Genomic DNA, 22,685 nt, shown 5'->3' with positions numbered 1-22,685 from the left:
TATGCTTGTGTGGGGTGGGTCACATGCCCTGATGTGACAGCCCTTTATTTGGCCTGGAGACAGGTTCAGCAGCCAACTGACAGTCAATAGGTGTCCAACAAGGCACTAGTGCTAGAGAACGCCTGAGCAGTATCCTCGGAGGATGGAGAAAACCCAGCCCCACCAAGGCTTTTGGAGTCACTGGACTATGGCCTCGATCCAGACCAGCAGCAGAAGCAAATATATTCCCAAATGTCAGAGCCCCCTGAGGCACTGCACAGCCATTGGCTAAGAATGGAGACACTCAGCCAGCTTGCGAGGACTTTTGAGTGCATTAGGTATTTTGTTGAAAGAAGTGCCAATCTCAAGCGAAGCCCTAGGTAGTAGAATGTATGCAGGCATTACGCACAGCTGTACAGAGGATCTATTCCACACTCTGTAACCAGTCAGTGGCAATAATGGTGCAGGGATATATGCAAGTGGTGGAATCTAGAGCACCAACCTTGGGGTGAGATGGTCACTGAAGAGGACATTAGGATTATTATTGGTTTCCTAGGTTCCCTGAGGGGGAGCATCCAGATAGCTGGGCCGAGTGATGATAGCAGTGGCCTTTGGAGGTTCCCCTGTGGGCATCTGCAGAATGAGGACAATTATCAAGTTAATCTCAACCATAGGCAGAAACAAGTGAGCAGGCTGCTTTCCCCTCCCCAAAACCCCAAAGGGGGACACCATGTAGAAGTGGCCAAGTAAATGAGCCACCACATTTGGCAAATCTTTGAGGGGGTGGTCAGTGGGATGTCTTCCAGCCTGTAACTGTTTTTCTTTCTAAACACCATGTAAATATTGTCCATATGAAGCTAAATGTATGACTGTTCCTTTATTGATGATGGGACAGGAAAAGAGGAATGAAGTGGAAGGTGGGCAGAGAGTCATGCAGTGAGGGCTCACACATTAGACACCACACCTTCAAGGGAATTGCTTGAAGAAGCAGAGTGAATATAGCACTGTTGCTGGCTATGGGGGTTCAGTCAAAATTAGCCTAAATCAGGTGATCCCTGATGTTGGCATCCTGACAAAGCAAGGGGTCCAGCTGCCTCTCTACAGCCAGGGTATCTCAGAGTTCTGCATCATCCCCCTCCATCTTCTCTTTCATGTACAGCTGCTCTCTCTATGCTGTGTCGTTCCAGAACGGCACCTCTTCAAGGTGAAAGACTGTGTTATGCATCATGCAGCAAATCACCACGATGATCGCAAGTCTTGCAGGAGGCACCGTCTAACTGGTCCAGGATTCGGTACCATGTTCAGAAGTCTGATGGCCTGCTCAATAGCTGCCTTAGTGAATTGAGGACTTTGTGTCTGTCATCTTCCTCTCTCACTTTCAGAGAATCAAGAAGCTAATGTTTCAGATTGATTACCTTTTACTGCAATACAAAAAAGCATCATTTTGTTCACTGAGCTGAAATGCTGGACGGAACTCTAGAGGTTCTGCTAACAGGTCCTGTGTCAGCAGGCAATGTGACCCATGACTGCATTTTGAAGGCGACAACAAATTAAAGGACTGCTATCACAGGGCCTAATAAGGTTGGAGGCCCACTGCCAATCAAAGGGATGGTAGCTCATCAGTGCCATCGCTGTCACTGGCTATTTCTGGGACTGCAGCTGCATAACAGAGGTCACTGATGGCTGATGACCTCGAAGACAGATAAGTGAGGTTGTGGGTAGACAGGGCCTAAGAAGCAGGCCCCAGATATTGAGAATATACAGGGGTTGGGACAAGAAATGTCACTGGCACAAGGGAAGATCACATTTGCCAGGGCTTCCCCTCTAGTACAAAGAGACCCGATATAGGAGTACCTCACTGCCCCAACCTGCTTTCCTGGAGTCTGCCAGGTTTCATTGGGTGATCTCTCCATGTGGTGAAATGCACTTGGGCTGCTGGAAATATGTTTATGGAGGTGGAATGTGGCACTTAATTTGCCACCTCATTGGCTCGAATGGGATGAGTAGCTCACTTGTCACCTTTATTTCCAATGACAAAGTGATACTTGTAGTGGGATGATGCCAAGCACACCAATGACATCCTTATGGGCTGTTTTGCTAGCCTTTTCCCCTCCCAGTCTATTTCAAAAGGCTAATAAGACTCATCTCATTAACTCTGTTTCTCTCTCTGGAGATGCTGTCAGCCTGCTGTGTACTTCTGACATTTTCTCTTTTAATCTTTATTCTTTCTCATGGGATGTGGATAACACTGGAAAGGTCAGCATTTGTCACCCAACCATGATTACCTTTGAACTGAGTTTCTTGACAGGGCCGTCTCAGACAGCAGCTAAGAGTCAACCACATGGCTGTGGGTTTGGAGGGTAAAGACAGCAAATGTCTTTCCCTTAAGGACATTAGTGAACCAGACGGGTTTGTACAACTATCGATGATGGTTGTCACGGTCTCCATTACTGACACTACCTTTGAATTCCAGGGTTTTTTTCAATGAATTTAAATATTAACAGCTGTCATATTACAGCGCATTAGGGGAAAGTAAGGACTGCAGATGCTGGAGATCAGAGTCAAAAAGTGTGGTGGTGGAAAAGCCAGGCAGTCAGCATCCGAGGAACAGGAGAGTCAACGTTTCGAGCATAAGCTCAAAACGTGGACCCTCCCGCTCCTCGGATATTACAAATCATTAGTCTGGGCCACTCGATTACTAGTCAAGTGACATTCCCACTATTTTACTGTCCTTACACGGAATTTCAGTTATCCAGTCTGGAATAAATCATGGTGAGGATATGAAGATATTCTTTTAAAAAAGGCAACCTAATAACACTCAAATCTTCAGCTCTCTCTTGGTAGTTGAAGCATGCCAGTGGTTAACTCAAGCTGGTGAAGTTTTATTGTGCAGTCACTGAGCCAAATCAGAAGCAAGGTGCTGGAGCCATTTGATAAGCAGTTTACTTATGGGTAGCAGCGCAATGTAATGACACAAGGCAAAAATTACACAGCAGATTGACAGATATAATTGAACACCGACAAAAAAAACTACAGAGGATAGCCAAAAAAGCTTGAAGGACATTCACTTACAATGCTTCAATGGCTTTGGATCTTTCTGACCTAAACATCGCTATCTTCTTTATTGGAGAATAGCAAGGCATTCACATATCTTGATATTACACTTTCCCTTTGTATTTTCTACAGGATTGGTAATCGATAAGGGTGGCACCTTTATGTACAGTTAGATATTCATGGTCTGCATAGTAATATCCAGTTTTCCTCTTGCTTGAGAAACATTGTATTTTGTTGGCAATCAGTTTTCAATTGATCTCTGGCAAACACTATAATACAACAATGAATGCACAAACATATTTGTTAATAGACCTGTGCATTCCCAAGATCATTTTTCTCCTTTTATCTTTACAAAGCTGAAAGAATCAGCAAAGCTTCATGCCATTTACTACTGACTTTAGGATGGCCAGATTCTTACTGCAATGCTTAAATTTTAAGACACAAAATTAGTAGGCGTTACATACTTCCTTGGTTAGAGTGGTTGCAATGAATGTCTGAGTGTGCAGATTTTGCAAGAATGTAGAATTTCTCAGACAGATTAACACACCCTCTGTCTGTTGTTCCAGTGCAGAATGTAGGTGTTCAGCACTGCAGTAGGTTTATGTCATTAGTTTGAATTCACAGACTTTTGGAATTGTCACATTGCAACCAGGTGTTAGACGTGGCTCAATGGTAATATTGTTGATTCAAAAGCCATTCCAGAGACCTGAGAAGAAAATCTCCAGGGCAGGGACTGCAGCACTGACAGAGACACTGCCTTATGGATCAGATGATAGAATGAGAAACTATCTACTGTCGCCAGCAGAGATGCAAAAGGCCCATGGTGCTATTGTGAAAACAAGCAGCAGACTTTCTCTGGGGTGTCCTGAACAATGATTATATCTTAATCAACATGACTACAGCTGACTATTACTTTATTGCTATTTGTGTAACCATGCTACATGTAAACTGGCCGCTACATTTCATACTTAACATTTTAAAAATGCTTCAATGGCTTTGAAGAGCGGAGGGATCTCCTGAGGCTGAGAAAGATCATAATAACATAAGAACTAGGAGCAGTACTAGCCTATCCAGCTCTTTGAGCCTGTTCCATCATTCACCGTGAAGTGTCATCTCACCTGCAAACCACCACATCTTCCACAGTTTCTGGTAGGTTTCCTTGCCTGTCTCAGGTCTGCTCCTCCAGAAGGTGAGTAAGTCAGGCTGGGTCAGGCCGGGCCTCCCCACGGTCAAGTCACCACGAGGTCAGAGTTCAGGGCTGGGCTGGTCTGGCCTCCTTGGGGACAGGTCACGGCGGTAGATTCCTTGCTTCTGGTTGGTCTCGGGAGTCAGTGGTGCGAATCTGCTGCTCCCTAAGGTGAGTGAGTCAGATTGGGTCGGTCTGGTCCTCCCCAGGGTTGAGAATTGATTACTGACTTCAACTACATCAATGGAGGTGAGGTGGAGACAGTCAACAGCATCAGGTTCCTAGGAGTGACAATAACCAACAATCTGTCCTGGATCACCCACATCAATGCGACGGTCAAGCAGGCAGCCTAGAAAATTTGGCATTTCCATATCTACCCTCACCAACTTCTACAGATGTACCACAGAAAGCATTTTATCCGGGTGCACAACGGCCTGGTACAGCAACTGCTCTGTCCAGGACCATAAAACACTACAGAAAATTGTGTTCACAGCACAGACCATCATGCAAGCCAACCTCCCCTCCTTCTACACTTCTGGTTGCCATGGAAAGGTTGCAATCATCAACAAAGACCCCTCCCACCCTGGTACTATGCTAGGTGGTGGCAAAGTAGGACACCCCACGCAGAGCTTGTCTGCTCCACCTGTTCTTCTTCTTCCTTTCTTTTTTTTTCTCTTTTCCTCCTCATAATGCTTTCTTTCTTATTCTCCTTTTTTATCTTCAACTCCAGCCTGTGGTGACAATTCCCAAGCCTCCGGCAACAATTCCTGACCTTCGGTGAGCAACGACCTCTATCCTCCAGCAACAACTCCCAGCTTCCAGCGATAATTCCCAGATTCCAGCGAATGCCGACTCCCAGCCTCTGGCATCAACATCTGGCCTCCAGATCAACTCCCAGTCTCCGGTGTTGATCCCCGGCCTCCAGCAAGTGATGTTTCCTAGCCTCTGGGGATAATTCCCAGCCTGGTGCAGTGGCCTCCTGTAGCAGCCTCCCAACTTGGTGCAGCAACTTCTTGATATGGTGTGGTGACCTCCTGGCCTGGCACAATGGCCTCCTCCTGTAGGGGTCTACTGGCGTGGAGTGGTAACTTCTTGGCCTGGCACAACAGCCTCCCGGAGTGGCAACATCCCGGCCTCCTGCAGCAGTCTCTCTACGTGGCGTGGCAACTTCCTGGCCAGAGATAAATGGGAGGGGGGGTGGGGCCGGGAAGAAGGTAGTTAAGAGTGCAATAGGTGGATGGAGGCAGGGATAAAGGTCAGAGAGGCGGGTGGAGCAGATAGGTGGGAACGAAGATTGGCAGATAGGACAGGTCATGAGGATGGTGCTGGGCTGGAAGGTTGGAACTTGGGTAAGGTGGGGAAAGAAGTAATGAGGAAACTGGTGAAGTCCACATTGATGCCCTGGGGTTGAAGTGTTCCAAGGCAGAAAATGAGGCATTCTTCCTCCAGGTGTTGGGTGGTGAGGGAGCGGCAATGGAGGAGGCCCAGGACCTACATGTCCACCGCAGTGGAAGGGAGAGTTGAAATGTTCAGCCACAGAGCGGGGTGGGGTTGGTTGGTGCGGGTGTCCCGGAGATGTTCCCTAAAGCGCTCTACAAGAAGGCGTCCAGTCTCCCCAGTGTAAAGGAGATCGCATCGGGAGCAACGATACAATAAATGACATTTATGGATGTGCAGGTGAAATGTTGATGGATGTGGAAGGCTCCTTTGGGGCCTTAAATGGAGGTGAGGGGGGAGATGTGGGCACAGGTTTTGCAATTCCTGCGGTGGCAGGGGAAGGTGCCAGGAGGGGACGGTGGGTTGTAGGGGGGCGTGGACCTGACCAGGTAGTCACAGAGGGAATGGTCTTTGTGGAAAGCGGACAGGGGTGGGGAGGGGAATATATTCCTGGTGGTGGGATCTGTTTGTAGGTGGTGGAAATGTCGGTGGATGATGCGGTTTATGCGGAGGTTGGTGGGGTGGAATATGAGAACCAGGGGCATTCTGTACTTGTTGAGGTTGGAGGGTGAGATTTGAGGGCGGATGTGCGGGACATGGATGAGATGTGTTGGAGGGCATCTTCAACCATGTGGGAAGGGAAATTACCGTATTTAAAAAAAGAGTCCATCTGGTGTGTTCTGTTATGAAACTGGTCCTCCTGGGAGCAGATACGGCGGAGGCGGAGGAATTGGGAATACAGGATAGCATTTTTGCAGGAGGTAGGCTGGGAAGAGGTGTAATCCAGGTAGCTGTGGGAGTCAGTGGGTTTGTAAAAAATGTTAGTGTTGAGTCGGTTGTCACTGATGGAGATGGAGAGGTCAAGAAAGGGTAGGGAGACGTCAGAGATGGTCTAAGTGAATTTAAAGTCGGGTGGAATTTGTTGGTAAAACTGATGAACTGTTCAAACTCCTCGTGGGAGCACAAGATGGCACCGATGCAGTCATCAATGTAGCGGTGGAAGAGATGGGGAGTGGTGCCGGTGAAACTACGGAAGATGGACTGTTCTACGTAGCCAACAAAGAGACAGGCATAGCTGGGGCCCATGCAGGTGCCCATGGCTACCCCTTTCGTCTAGAGGAAGTAGGAAGATTGGAAAGAGAAATTGTTAAGGGTGAGGACCAGTTCAGCTTAACGAAGGGTACTAGTGGGGACATCGGGAGACGAAGAAATGGAGGGCTTGGAGGCCCTGGTTATGGCGGATGGAGGTGTAGAGGGATTGAATGTCTATGGTGAAGCTGAGGCATTGGGGGCTGGGGAAACTGAAATCTTGGAGGAGGTGGAGGGCGTGGGTGGTGTCTCGAACAGGTGGGGAGTTCCTGGACTAGTGGGGATAGGGCAGTATCGAGGTAGGTAGAGATGCGTTCGGTGGGGCAGGAGCAGGCTGAGACAATGGGTTGGCTGGGGTGGTCAGACTTGTGGATCTTGGGTAAGGGGTAGAATCGGGCGGTGTGGAGTTCCTAAACTATGAGGTTGGAAGCTGTGGTTGGGAGATCTCCTGAGGTGATGAGATTGTGTATGGTCTGGGAGATGATGGTTTGGTGACGGGAGGTAAGGTCATGGTCGAGGGGGCGGTAGAAGGAGGTGTCTTCATGGTCGAGGGGGCGGTAACTATTCTATTCTATTCTAATGTTGTCTTCCAACCTTTTCCGTTAGGCAGAAGATACAGAAGCTTAAGCAAAGATTCAAGAACAGCTTCTTCCCCACTGTTATTAGACTGCTGAATGGACTCTCCAATTTCAAATCTAATGTTGAACTTGTTTTGTGCATATCCTCTGCAGCTGTAACCTATACGCCTCACTCTGTCTAAGCACCCTGTGCTCTGTTTGTCCTCATATGTTATGATCTGCCTGTACCACTCGCAAAACAAAACTTTTCACTGTACTTAGGTTCATGTGACAACAATAAATCAAAGCAAATAAAATCAAATGAATGTAATCATAAAGCTATACTTTCCTGCACTATTTCTTTTGTATTCAAAAATCTGTTGATCTCTGATGTGAATATGTATAATAAATACACTGCAATAGCCCTCAAGGGTAAAGAATTCCAGCAGTTCACAATCTTTGACACATTTTTTAATAAAGGTCAAAATACCATTTTAGTTTCCTCATTGTTTGCTATACCTGCACGTTGCCTTACTGTCATTTGTGTTCAAGAGCAATCAGACTCCTCTGAATACCAATATTTCCCGATTGCTATGCATTTATATCTTCCTTCTTTTCAACTGCATAAGGGTATAAGTTCTGGAACTGACCTGTATGGACCAGCAGGTTATAGAAACCATCTATAGTCTCTATTGCATTAGGCTGTCTAAATTCCTTGAGCTAGGGAGCAGGAGACACCAGCCAGGGTTCCACTCTGCTTAGACATATGCATGAAGGAAAAAAAAACTGGAGACAAAATAAAAGCAAGATTTTTCAGAATCTTAGGTAAAAATGTGGAGATGTTGATGACCCCGACCACAGGCAGGAGTCTTTCAACCAGATGATTAAGGATCAGGGAGCCGGCAGTAGATAATGCCGAGAATTCTCCGAAAAACAAGCAATAAAAAACAAGAATCAAACAGTCAGCAAAACAGATAAACCTCAACAGCAGTCAGTACAGACAAGAATACCATGCAAGATAATTTCAAAGACGAATGGCTGTATTTATTGTCAACACTACTGTGCATGCACAGATGTAGAATTCTGTAGTGCCAGGTCACCATAAAATAACAAAGTGACAGCTGCCAGAACAAGTTTGTGCTGCTCATATAATAACACTGCAGGTCGGAGTCCAACCCTTCAGCATAAACTCACTGAAATCAACAGATATTTTGCCTTCTGCTGCAATGATTGTTAAAAACATTTCGATACAAAATTTACAACTTTGAAGAAAGTTCAGCTCAGCAGGTCAAATAATGTCAAGTGAAGCAGGAGGAAGTCATGAAATAGAGAAACAGGAAGGGAGAGAGCTCACAATTCACGAAGAATTGTGGGCAGAAACACAGACTCTATGAACTAAGGGCTGCTTTGGGCCCACAAACCGTTAGAAATGGAGGGTTTTATCCCAGGATGCAGGGATGAGTAAGATGGCATCCCGATGGAATCTTTGACATGCCTTTGGGATGGGAAAAAATAAAGTTCCATCTGGTCAATGGGCAGAGTCTGTGGAGGACAGCAGCTTAGTCTTGGCTGCAGCTCACAAGAATAGGAAGACATAATGGGGCATCTTATTTAAATGGTCATTTTATATGAGTGTTTGGATTTTTCACATTTTACTGCAGCTACAATAAAATAAATGAGAGGTTTGCTTTGAATAGATCAAGCCCCAGGGTTACAGCAATTGTTGGAGCTTTGCTCCTCTTAACCTATTATTCTTGCATTTTGCCACCTACGTTTGCTTGCCTCCTTTCTGAAAGAGGCTGATTTACTGTCATATGGATCTGTAAGCATCGGTGACTCAACTATTCAATGCCAAGATAAAGCCACCATAACCTAGTTCAGTCCTCTTCGATATCCATAGGTATTTTCTAATCAACCTCTTCATAGATGTTATGACACACCTATGAAGCAAGTAAGATGTAAACCCAGTTCTCCTGGCGCAGAGATAGGAACACAATCATGGCACCACAAGAGACCATCAACACCCACAGGGTACTTTATAACATTGACTTCTGTTTTTTTTCCTTCATTTAACCTATTTTTATAATTATCCTGTTCAGAGATGTTATAACACGCCTCTGGAACAGCTGAGACTTGAACCCAGGTCACTTGGTCCAACGGTAGGGACACTACCACTGTACCACAAGAGTCCATCAACATCCATAGATGTGCAATGTACAGACAGAAAAAAAAACCTGTCTGTCCTGAAGCATCTTTCATCTAAATCAGCAGAGTTTGTAGAGCCCTGACTGATGAGCTAAAGGGATGAGAGTGTGGTGCTGGAAAAGCACAGCAGGTCAGGCAGCATCAGAGGAGCAGGAGAGTTGACGTTTGGGGCAAAAGCCCTTCATCAGGATAAGCTAAAGGTACCTGAGCCAAGATGGGTTGTTACCAATCAAATAAGAAACAGAACTCAGCTGGTGATATCCCTGTATTTCTTGCTGAAAACTGCTGCTTTTCCTCATGTGAAAACAAATCGTGTTTCGAGATGGTAACAGGGTTCATCAGCAATCTACGTCAGAGGTGCTTCAATAGCAAGACCTAAAAAATTAAATCTGCACAGCAGTCCAAATACAAAAGTAATGCAAAGTATATAATTATGATTTACTTTGAAAATGTATAGATGGAGAAATACTTTGCATTAACACTATTCTCTCTGAACTTCCCTCTTCTCCCTTAATAAATCAACTGTTAAGTAGGAGTTAAAGTAAATATATGAATTGTTCCCTCCTTCATAAGGAAGGATACTTCGCAAGCATTATCTCGGGATAACAAACAAACTGGTCCTAGGACAGACAATGAAAGAGGGCCTAAGGGTTGCACAGCTGCTAACTGAGGCGATGCCCTAAGCCTCTTTAGGCTCTGTGTATGTTGTCCTCCACATTAAAGGTTGCAGGGTTTTCATCAGTACCAATACATGTCACTAAAAGGTTGTTTTGAATAGGTGGTCACAAAAGAGCTTAAATGTTTAATCAGTGGAGGCACAGGACCACTTGAATGAACTGACTCATTGAATTGAGCCAAGAAGGGAGAAGAGAAAAGTAATCAATTTTTCCTTTGCACTTTAGTATCTAGTGACTTGCAAGTTCACATGGGTGGATATTTTAAACCAGGCTTGGACACCCACTCAGTTTAAGACCTTTGCACATAATAAGGGCCAGTTGGGGGATGTCTTTAAGGGGAGTCAGTGTCTATAGAGCGATACCTGTTTCAAACCTTTGAAGGAAAGTGTCAAAGACCACCCAGTCATATTGCTTGCTGCAGCAAAGGGCACAAACACCCTGACTTCAAAATTGACAAAGTGGAAGTGGAAAATAAGCTAAAACAGAATCCAAGGCAAAACAGAGTTGTAGAATGCTTGGAAAAGAAAACGATTGGCAAGGATTGCATTATCAGCTCAAGGCACAATTAGATAAGCTTCTTGAAAAAAATGAGGTTGATTTAGGAAGGAGGCAAGTGAGTGGGTTATTACTTGATCAGAAGTTATACAACACCAGGTTGTAGTCCAATAGCTTTATTTGAAATCACAAACTTTCGGATCGCTGCTTGTCTGAAAGCTTGTGATTTCAAATAAACCCATAGGTGTCGTGTGACTTCTGACCTCATCCACTCCAGTCCAACACCAGCACCTCCACATCATGGTCATTATTTGAGACAAGGGACCAGGCTTTAGGTCTACGAGCATTTTCAGTTTTAAAAAGCACCTATGTTCTTAACTGAATATTCATAGATGTCATAGAATTGTTAAAGCCTGGATTTCACTCCCTGGTCAGAAGCTGAGCTGCTGAATTCATCCTGGTTGACATTAGTGGTAGGTGATGCATGGATGCATAGAGTAAAACAGTACTCCCTCTCAGTGCACAATGGAGCCACACATAAATAGATGGAATGGGAAAGACGTTTGAAGACAAAACTCCAAGAGTCAACCCAAGAAAAGGTTAAGCATAAACTGGATGAATTATCCAAACCAGGAACATTTGAGGCTCTATAAAGCTCTCTTGGAGGTTTGAGTACTTGCCTAAACTCTGCTCTTACAGATTGATGTAATCTAAACCTCATCAGTGTGTAATGGCCTTGTAGCACACATTAAAGCATAATTTATCACCTGTTTTGTACAGTGTGAGGCATCTGCTGCTTTCCTGCCTCAGTGAAACTATCCTTAGTACAAGTCTTGCTTTCTCTCAACTCAGCTGAAGCTGCATTAAAGGCCAAATTGCATACTCATTGTGTAGTTCATGGCACCTACTTATTTCCTACAGCTGTTAGCTGGATATTAGCTGTGGCTTGGGGTCAGAAGACTGAATTCAAGAATCTGAGAACGGGTCCAAAATTGAGGCTGATACTTCCAAGCTGTACTCTTTTAAAATTCTAGCTCAGCATTCATTTAGTGGCTATCCGTAATCACCTAGAGAGCAGTGAAGAGTAAATCATATAGCTGTTGGTCTGGAGTCATATATAGGCCAGACCAGGTAAGGACAGCAGTTTCCTTCCCTAAACGACATTAGTGAACCAGATGAGTTTTTCGGGCCATCAGCAATGCATTTATGCCCATCATTAGACTCTTAATTCCAGATTTTTATTGAACTCAAATTACACCATCTGCTATGGCAGGATTCAAACCCAGGTCCCCAGAACATTACCTGGGTCTCTGGATTAACTGTCTGGTCATAATACTACCAGACTGACAACTCCTACTTTTCTTAAGAATTGACTATCAAGACACACTTCCAGTCAATAATACAAGATTGAGAAATCCCAATTCAGCAGTGGTCTAGGGAAAACCTTGCTCAGAAACATTTCAAGTAGCAAGGGAAAGCTTTATTAATCCAGATCGAGAGGAATGTGGTGAAGGTGGCAGGGGAAGGGCTTTAGGAAGGGCCAAGAAAGAAGACCCTCATGTACTAGCTTGACAGCAGATACGTTAATTAATCCTCATGGGGACTGCACAGGGAGAATGGTAAGTGGGTGAGGAAGGGGAACAGAACATAATGGAGGCAGACATCAATGTGCAAAATCTAGAAAGTACAATCCAGCAATAGCCTAAAAATAACAACGGTGCGGTTAAAGTTAATCTCCAAAATCTGAATGCTTTCAAGGGGTTTATTCCATCTCAGAAATTCTCACCGCTTCACGGCAGAACTGCTGATGTGAAGTCAAGGGAATCAGACAGCAACTGAAAGCAAATTCCCATAGATCTTAATTAGAAACTGGCCCAGAAAACGCCGACTGATGTCAATAATCAACTTGCAGGTTTGCACTTAACTAGGCTTTATAGCTGTGCCTGTATTAGTTTTTTAAAATTGGCTCATCCCAATTGTGTAATAAGGTAATAAAACACAGAACATCACAAATTATACTGTAACCCAAAACACAATTTAAGCACTGAGATAGCCACAACTCCATATCCTAAAATTGTTGAGTTGGTAAAATGCTAGCGCTCCCAATCCAATGAAATCAATGAGGAACAACACTGTAACAATAACTCCTGATGGGCGCTTATTAACAGAGAAAATGACAGAGTCATTACGGCCCATCGGGTCAGTCTATTTCTCCACTCAGTACCTCTGTTTGGTTCCAGACATGACTCTGCAATCACTGTTTAAAAACTATGACCCATAATCTTCAGTCAGTGGTTAAAGCAATGATGATTACTGCTGGCCTCAAAGAAAGCTGCACTGAGTGATCTGTTTTTAGCAATCTAGCAAGAAATGTAACTCTCTCAACATGTGGTTGATGGCAGCAGTGTTTAATGAGGAATCCCATATCAGAAGACAGAAATGTAATCAAACAGTCAGAGCAACCAAAAATTTTCAAAGGCAGCAAACCAGGAACTGAAACCACTTTGAAACATCTTCTCAGGAGTGAAATAAACGACATAAGCAAACAGTTTGAATACTCTTTTAAATTACTCAAACAATCATGAAATTAATCCTATATAAAGACAAAAAGTGCTGAAGGAATTTAGCAGGTCTGACGACATTTGTGCAGAGAGAAATAGAGTTAACATTTCGAGTCCAATGACTCTTCTTCTGATGTAGTTATATATCCAAATGCAACAAGACCTGAACAATATTCAGGTTGGGTCTGATTAGGAACAGGAGAAAGTGAGGTCTGCAGATGCTGGAGATCAGAGCTGGAAATGAGAGGGAGGAAGAGAGCTTCTTCAAGGAAGGCATCCTTGTAAGAGGATTCGCAGTAGGTTGAAATCTTTGAGGAGAAAGTGAGGTCTGCAGATTAGGAACTGCAGACCTCACTCTGATTAGGAACAAGCAACTATTGAGCCACACAAGAGCCAGACAATGGTCAGCTCCAACAAAAAAGAATCTAATTCACATTCAATGGCACTATCATTATTAAATGCCCCACAATCAACATCCTGGGAATTACCATTGACCAAAAACTGAACTGGAATAGGCATATAAATATTGTGGCTATGACAGCAGGTCAGAGGCTATGAGACCTGCAGTGGGTAACTCACCTTCTGACTCTTGAAAGCCTGACTACCATCCACAAAGCATAAGTCAGGACTGTGATGGGATTCTCCCCACTTGCCTGGATGAGGGCAGCTCGAACAGCATCAAGAAGCTTGGTATGATCCAGGACAAAGCAGTCCACTTGATTGGCACCATGTTCGCAAACATTCATTCCCTGCACCACCAATGTCAATTAGCAGCAGTATGTACCATGTACAAAATGCATTGCAGAAATTCACCAAGGTTCCTTGGACTGCAACTATCAAACCCATGTCCATTACCATTAGAACAAAGAATAAAGAAAATTACAGCACAGAAACAGGCTCTTTGGCACTCCAACCCTGCGCCAATCCAGATCCTCTATCTAAACCTGTCGCCGATCTTCTAAGGATCTGTATCCCTTTGCTCCCTGCCCATTCATGTATGTGTTTACATACATCTTAAATGACACTTTTGTACCTGCCTCTACCAGCTCCGCTGGCAATGTGTTCCAGGCACCCACCCTCTCCATAAAGGACTTTCCACACATAGCTTCCTTAAACTTTTCCCCTCTCACTTTGAACTTGTGACCCCTAGCAATTGAGTCCCTCGCTCTGGTGAAAAAGCTTATTGCTATCCACCCTGTCTATACCTCTCATGATTTTGTAAACTTCAATCAGGTGCTCCCTCAACCTCCTTCTTTCTAATAAAAATAATCCTAATCTATTCAACCTCTCTTCATTCCTAGCACCCTCCATACCAGGCAACCTCCTCTACACCCTCTCCAAAGCATCCACATCTTTTTGGTAATGTGGCAACCAGAACTGTATACACTATTCCAATTGTGGCCGAACCAAAGTCCTATACAAGGGTAACATGACCTGCCAACTCTTTTACTCAATACCCCGTCCAATGAAGGAAAGCATGCCGTTTGCCTTCTTGACCAGTCTACTGACCTGCGTTGCCATCTTCAGGATACAATGGACCTGAACATCCAGATCTTTCTGTACATCAATTTTCCGAGGGCTTTTCCATTTACAGTATGATTCGCTCTTGAATTGGATCTTCCAAAATGCATCACCTAACATTTGCCCAGATTGAATTCCATCTGCCCAACTCTCCAATCTATATATATTCTGCTGCATTTTTTGATAGTCTCGTTCACTATCTGCTACTCCACCAAACAAAGAAAAACGAATAAAAAACAATACAGCACAGGAACAGGCCGTTCGGTCCTCCAAGCTAGCACCGATCCATTTCCTCTATCTAAATCTGCTGCCTATTTTCTAAGGATCAGTATCCCTTTGTTCCCTGCCCATTCATGTATCTGTCTAGATATATCTTAAATGACGCTATCATTCCCACCTCTGCCATTCCAGGCACCCACCAGCCTCTGCGTGAAGAACTTTCCATGTAGGTCCCCCCTGAACTTTTCTCCTCTCACTTTAAACCCCGAGTAATTGAGTCCTCCACTCTGGGAAAAGGTTTATTGTTATCCACCCTGTCTACACCTCTCACGGTTTTGTAGGCCTCAATCAGGTCCTAACTCAACCTCCTTTTTTCCAAAGAAAATAATCCTAATCTATTTAACCTCTCCTCATAGCTAACACCCTCCATACCAGGCAACATCCTGGCGAACCTCCTCTGCACCCTCTCCAAAGCACCCACATCCTTTTGGGAATGTGGCAACCAGAACTGTACGCAGTCTTAGTGCCATTTGCAAACTTCCTAATCAAGTTATCTATACCTTCCTCCAAATAATTTATTTATATCACAAACAATAGTGGTCCTAGCACGGATCTCTGTGGAACACCACTGGTCACGGTTCTCCATTCTGAGCAACTCCCTTCCACGACTACTCTCTGTCTCCTGTTGCCCAGCCAGTTATTTACCTAGCTAGTACACTCCGGATCCCATGCTACTTCACTTTCTCCATCAGCCTACCATGGGAAACCTTATCAAATGCCTTACTGAAGTCCATGATTATGACATGATCAACTTTATTACTTCCTCAAAGAATTCTATTAAGTTGGCAAGATATGACCTTCTCTGCACAAAACCATGCTGCCTATCACTGATAATTTTCTTCCAAATGTAAATAGATCCTATCCATCTAGAAGGACTAGGACGGCAAATACATGGAAACATCACCACCTGAAAGCTCCCCTCCAAGCCACACATCATCCTGACTTGGTAATATATTGCCTGCCTGTCAGTGCTGCTGGGTCAAACTCCTGGAACTCCCACTCTATTATGGGTATTCATACAGCAATTGGACTGCGACAGCTCATGAAAGTAGTTCACCATCAATTTTGCAAGAGCAGTTAGGAATGGACAATAAATGCGAGCCTAGTCAGCAAAGCCCACTTTCCTTCAATGTACAAAGGAAAATGCATGTTATTCTTTTGTGATTTTTATGACTTGAGAAACTCAATTACCCATTCAAGTCATATCTTATCAAAATGTGTGAGTGTCATCTTACAAAGCATTGTATGCACAATTATGTGCCGAACATTTATTTTTATTCATTCATGGGATGTGGGCGTCATTAGCCAGGTCAGCATTTACTAGCCATCCCTAATTAACCAGAGGGCAGTTAAGCGTCATCTACATTACTGTGTGTCTGGAGTCACACGCAGACCAGACCGGGTAAGGATGGCAGTTTCCTTCCCTAAAGGATATCAGTGAACCAGATGGATTTTCCAACAATTGACAATAGTTTAATGTGAGCGAGTTTTGAGAAGATTTGTAGCTCAGGTTGAGGTTCCCTGCTGTGCTGTTCCAGCAATAAAGTTTCAACTTTGATCTCCAGCATCTGCAGACCTCACTTTCTCCTCTGGATGTAGGTTTGCTCACTGAGCTGGAAGGTTCATTTTCAGACGTTTCGTTACCATACTAGGTAACATCTTCAGTGAGCTTCTGGATGAAGCACTGGTAACATAGCCAGCTTTCTATTTATATGTTTGGGGTTTCCTTGGGTTAGTGATGTCATTACCTGTGGGGAGATCATTTCCTGTGGGGACACCAGAAATTCTAGCTACTCTCCCCTACATCAAAGACATCTCGGAAATGACTGCCAGACTACTCAGACCCCTTGTTTTTTAGATTAGATTACTTACAGTGTGGAAACAGGCCCTTCGGCCCAACAAGTCCACACCAACCAGCCGAAGCGCAACCCACTCAGACCCATTCCCCTACATTTACCCCTTCACCTAACACTACGGGCAATTTAGCATGGCCAATTCACCTAACCTGCACATTTTTGGACTGTGGGAGGAAACCGGACCACTCAGAGGAAGCCAACGCAGACACGGGGAGAATGTGCAAACTGCACACAGTCAGTCGCCTGAGGCTGGAATTGAACCCGGGTCTCTGAGCTGTGAGGCAGCAGTGCTAACCACTGTGCCGCCCCTTGGCATCATGGTAGCCCACAAACCCACCAACACACTAAAACAGCAGCTAATGAAATTGACAGACCCAATACATACAACACGCAAACTAATGTCATTTACAAAATACCTTGCAAGAACTGTAACAAACACTACATTGGACAAACAGGCAGAAAACTAGCCACCAGGATACATGAACATCAACTAACCACAAAAAGACATGACCCACTCTCACTAATATTATTACATACTGATGAGGAAGGATACCACTTTGACTGGGACAACACATTCATCCTAGCACAAGCCAAACAGAGACACGCACAAGAATTCCTAGAAGCATGGCATTCCAACCGGAACTCTATCAACAAAAACATTGACTTGGATCCCATTTATCACCCCCTGAGAAAAAGAACAGGGAATGGCATCACCATAGGAAACGACATCACCGCACTAAATGACATCACCAACCTAAGGAACCCCAAACATATAAATAGAAAGCGGGCTACACCACCAGTGCTTCATTCGGAGGGTTGCTGAAGATGTTACCTAGTATGGTGGCAAAATATCTGAAAACAAACCTTCCAGCTCAGTGAACAAATCTACATCCAGAATAGTTTCATCATCACCATTAGACTCCTAATGAACTCCAAATATTTATTGAAATCAAATTCCACCGTCTACCATGGCAGGATTCAAACCCAGGTTCTAGAGTACTACTACTCGGGTTTCTGATTTAGTAATTTACTACTAGGCCATCACCTTCCCTCACTGCTGATCCTACATGTACAATATTGTTCAACTGTAAAAAAGTTAACTTGGACAGAATCACTCACAACTCAGCAGGATGACCTCGATGTGATGCATTCCCTTTTTTAGATTTGGTGCTTGCTATCATGCTCCAATGGTAGGAAAGGGACCAAAAATCTAAACCATATAAGCAGCTGGGACTGGAAGACTTCCTGTGACACTAGCCACACCCCCTTTTTATCTGGTTGCAATAACAGGCCAATCTGATGTGAAATTGACTGACCCACACTATCGGGGTCCACAAGCCAGTGACGATTTAATTTTTTCACTAAATTGCAGGGAATTAGCATGGGTTCAATGGGCCAAGCGACCTCCTTTTGTGCTGTAGTAACTGTGATTTGTTTTGCTTTACAGAGGAAACAAATAATACCACTGAGTTCTTCCATTGTGAAAGTGCTCTTAAATGTCAAAAGGGTAACCTTCAAACCATACCTTTTGTGCCTCTCTGATGCAATGGCGGTATTCCTTGGCGAAGCCAGAGCACTTTAAAGTCAGCTGTGGATTTTCTTGGTAACAATTAAGGATCTGGGATTGCAGATTTGCACAGAGAGGCTCATAGTTTCTTGACCTGCCGACCAAAGACATAAAGGAAAAATGAAAGTCTCTGAACATTAAAAATAAACATATTTTCAATATATGTCCGAAAGTGCTTTAAAAAGATTTATTCACGTAAGGGATTTTTAAAAAAATTCACTGCATATGCTGGGTTTCAATTTGTTGTGCCATAGGATGTGGGCTTGCATTCCTGATTCACAAGGCCACGAGCTCTCAATCCAGTACAATCATGTATTCATACCTTAGAACAGGGAAGAACAGTCAAATCACCTTGGGTCAGCCTGTTATGGAATACCATCCACAAAGAGGCTGGGGAACTGGTTACCCTCTTTATTTTCTTCAGGTGTTCAGTGAGCAGCATCAGGCATATTTGAGTAGTGAACAAAGAGAAATTCTAAAGTAAGCTCAGGGAGAAAAACATAAATCCAGTTCCCACCATGGTCTAGTTCATCAAGTAAATATTTGAATGGTCTATTCAAAGAATTTGATACAGTGCCTGTCACAATCTCAGGACATGCTCAAAAAAGAGCTTTACAATCTGAATTAGTTTGAAAGTGTAGCCACTGTTGTGAGGATGTATTATCTAAGAATGTGCATGGCAAGGCAGCCCACCAGCACATTCTCAAGGGCAATTGGGAATGGGCAATAAATGCTGGCCCTGTCAGTGATGCTCACACTCCATTAATTTTTTTTTTAAAAGCTCCCTGAAACAACAATTAGACAAAGGATCAGGCTGTCTCATCTAGGTGTTCATTGAGGGATAAGTATTGGTCACTGGGAGAATGCCATTGTTCTTCAAAATAGATTATTTACATTATACCTGAAAGGACAGATGGAACCTCTGCTTAACATATTAGTCATAAAATGGCACTATCCCTCTGGTATTGCATTGAAGTAGCAATGTAGATTATGGGTTTCTCTCGGGTGTAGCTTGACCACAGCCTTCTGTCTGAGGAACAAGGGTGCTACTCACTGAGCCATAACTGATACAAGGCCAGCTTTTATTTTAATTTTGAGTTTGTTCTGAGGTAATGTCAGATGGAGCAGCAGTTTAGCTGTTCGAACTGGCCTCAGAGAAATCAGATTGATGTAGCAAATGAAAAAAAAAGCTAAGTAACAAGGGGTCGTGGGAAGGTAACTTGGTTAAAAACACAATTTCCCTCAAGTGGGTTGGTAACTGGTGGGAATAAATTGAAACTGACCACCAACTAACGAGAAAGGGAAGGGCTGGAAAGATTTACTTTATGAAGTAGGCTGTTAGGACAGAGGAATATCCTGCTAGAAACAATGCTGAAAGTAGAGTATCTATTAGCCTTTAGAAGTGAAGTGGATAAATATTTCAAGAAGAGAAATTCTGAAGAATGCAAGGAAATGAGACTAAGTAAATAGCTCTTTCACAGAGTCAGGCAGGAACAATTTGCAAACTGATTTCTTCTTTCTTGTAGAATTCTATAATTCTAGATTTCTCATGCCTGGCCACAGTAAAATGACTCCTCACTGTATGTTTTGTGAGTGGGACTTGGTTCAACCTCTGTAGTTGAGCAGTCTCCTCCCCTAATCCATCTCAACTTAGATAGGATGCATGACTAGCATCTGCGGGACAGTAATTCAATATCAGTAAGTGCCTTCAAGAGAGCAGAGGAAAGGCAAAGGAAAGGGATCGCAGCAATCAGTCCCGAAATGCCCACAATCATTCACCGTGACTGAGACTGTCTCAATTTGGTTCAAACAGGGAACCCTACTTTGAATAAAGACAGCTTTTATGCTCATAGGTGCTGAATCTGAATGAACATTAACATCCCTTGTCTCAACAAAGATGAAAATTTATCACTCCATCTTCACTATTCCAATGACAAAAATGGCACTGGTGAGCAACAACCTGCCTGATGAACCTCTTTAGAGTTTCAGAATGAAGCATGTCCTACACCCGATGATCTGAAATAATGCTACAGGAACTAACAACATCCATGTGTGGAGGCAGTGGCGTAGTGGTAATGTCACTGGGTTTGAATCATATTTTGGCAGATGGTGAAATTTGAGTTCAATAAAAATTAGGACATTAAAAAAAATCCAGTCTAATGGTGACCATGTAACTACCACTAATTGCCATTAAAAAACCATCTGGTTCACTAATGCCCTTTAAGGAGGGAAATCTGCCACCATTACCTGGTCTGGCCTACATGTGACTCTAGACTCACAGCAATGTAGTTGATTCTGAACAGCCCTCTGGGCATTTAAGAATGGGCAATTAATGCCAGCCTTGCAAAGACACCCACATCCAGTGAACAAATTTTAAAAACTGTGCAATATTGCCATAACTCATTTTGTGATCTACATTGTATATTGGTTGAGCAGTGTAAGACTTCAGAATTACCCTCATAGCAAATTCACTACTTCCCCCAACATCCAACCAGGGTTTCTGCCATAGTACTTAGTTAGACTGACTCATGAAGTTTTTATACAAGTGTCTTCCCTATGAGCTGAAAATGTGTTGCTGGAAAAGCGCAGCAGGTCAGGCAGCATCCAAGGAGCAGGAGAATCAACATTCCTGAAGAAGGGCTCATGCCCGAAACATCGATTCTCCTCCTCCTAGGATGCTACCTGACCTGCTGCGCTTTTCCAGCAACACATTTTCAGCTCTGATCTCCAGCATCTGCAGTCCTCACTTTCTCTTCCCTATGAGCATCATGATTTTATCAGTCAGTCCTGCCTTGCTGACTGATATGGCAAATGTGCCATGGAAAGAACTAATACTGAAACAACTGCATGGATTTTACACCCAGCCACTGGTGAGTTTGAAGGTAGGGGTCATATAATTAAGCAGTGGGCATCTCGCTTGCCCTCAGCCTTGGATTTCATAGACTTTCATAGAATCCTTACAGTATGGAAGCAGGCCATTCAGCGCATTGAGTCCACACTGACCACCTCCTACGCCAACCCTGTGACCCTGTATTTCCCATGGCTAACCCACCTAACCTGTACACCTTTGGACTGTGGGAGGAAACCAGAGCACCTGGAGGAAACCCATACAGACACAGGGGGAATGTGCAAACTCCACACATGATGTGAAACTGTCGGTGTTGGACTGGGGTGTACAAAGTTAAAAATCACACAACACCAGGTTATTGTCCAACAGGTTTACATGTAAGTACAAGTTTTCAGAGAGCTGCTCTTTCATCAGGTAATGAATGGAGTAGGATCATAGGACACAGCATTTATAATAAAAGATGATAATGTCTTACACTGATGCGAGATATTGAACAAATCTAGATTGCTGTTAAGTCTTTCATCTTTTAGAATGGGTTGCAGGTTTCCATTCATTAATGTGTAAATCTCAGAACTTCTTTCAAGTCACATTCCTGAGGAAACTTAAGGTTTTATAAAAACAAATGACATCACAGCTCAGACAATGCATTAAAGGTGTGAGGTTAGAGTCTGTGTTTATTCCAGTCTTGAGTCAGACCGGTTCTATTTCCAAAGTGGAATTTATAAAATGTCATATAGGTTATAAAAAATGTTGACTGCCTACAGATTGTGTGCTTTTTGAACAAAATAGAATGTGGGAGAAAACCAGAGAACCCGGCAGAAACCCATTCAAACTCCGCACAGAGTCGCCCGAGGGTGGATTCATACCTAGGTCTCTGGTGCTATGAGGCAGCAGTGTTAACCACTGAGCCACCGTGCCTGCCTGACGTTTTACATAGGTCAGAGGGGTTATTGGGTGGCGCGCCCACCCTTTCGGCATGTTGAGACCTTTAGGTAGCTAAGTAATAGCACTTACAGGTCTCATTCTGGATCAGTGGTGCTGGAAGAGCACAGCAATTCAGGCAACATCCAACGAGCAGTGAAATTGATGTTTCGGGCAAAAACCTTTCATCAGGAATAAAGGCAGAGAGCCTGAAGCGTGGAGAGATAAGCTAGAGGAGGGTGGGGTGGGGAGAGAGTGCAATAGAGTACAATAGGTGAGATGAAGGTGATAGGTCAGGGAGGAGTGGGTGGAGTTGATAGGTGGAAAAGGACTAGGCAGTCGGACAAGTCCGGACAAGTCAAGGGGACAGTGCGGAGCTGGAAGTTTGAAACTAGGATGAGGTGGGGGAAGGGGAAATGAGGAAGCTGTTGAAGTCCACATTGATGCCCTGGG

The 22,685-nt window shown here is 43.9% G+C and overlaps 1 protein-coding gene across 3 annotated transcripts in view; it reads right to left on the bottom strand.

The window, feature by feature from the left end:
- LOC122558814 (MICOS complex subunit mic25-like) overlaps positions 1–22,685 on the bottom strand; it is a 521,848-nt gene that overhangs the window by 150,863 nt on the left and 348,300 nt on the right. For 2 of the 3 annotated variants that reach the window (XM_043707605.1, XM_043707606.1), the window contains exon 6: positions 18,422–18,557. In XM_043707605.1, the coding sequence (XP_043563540.1) occupies positions 18,422–18,557 (136 nt within the window). Of the gene's footprint in view, positions 1–481; positions 613–18,421; positions 18,558–22,685 lie in introns of all 3 variants that reach the window. The other variant, XM_043707604.1, reaches the window with a different exon arrangement.

Source organism: Chiloscyllium plagiosum, chromosome 18, assembly GCF_004010195.1.
Source record: "Chiloscyllium plagiosum isolate BGI_BamShark_2017 chromosome 18, ASM401019v2, whole genome shotgun sequence".
Lineage (NCBI taxonomy): Eukaryota > Metazoa > Chordata > Chondrichthyes > Orectolobiformes > Hemiscylliidae > Chiloscyllium > Chiloscyllium plagiosum.
The sequence above is the reverse complement of the archived record's forward strand: the minus strand, read 5'-3'. Positions and strand labels throughout refer to the sequence as shown.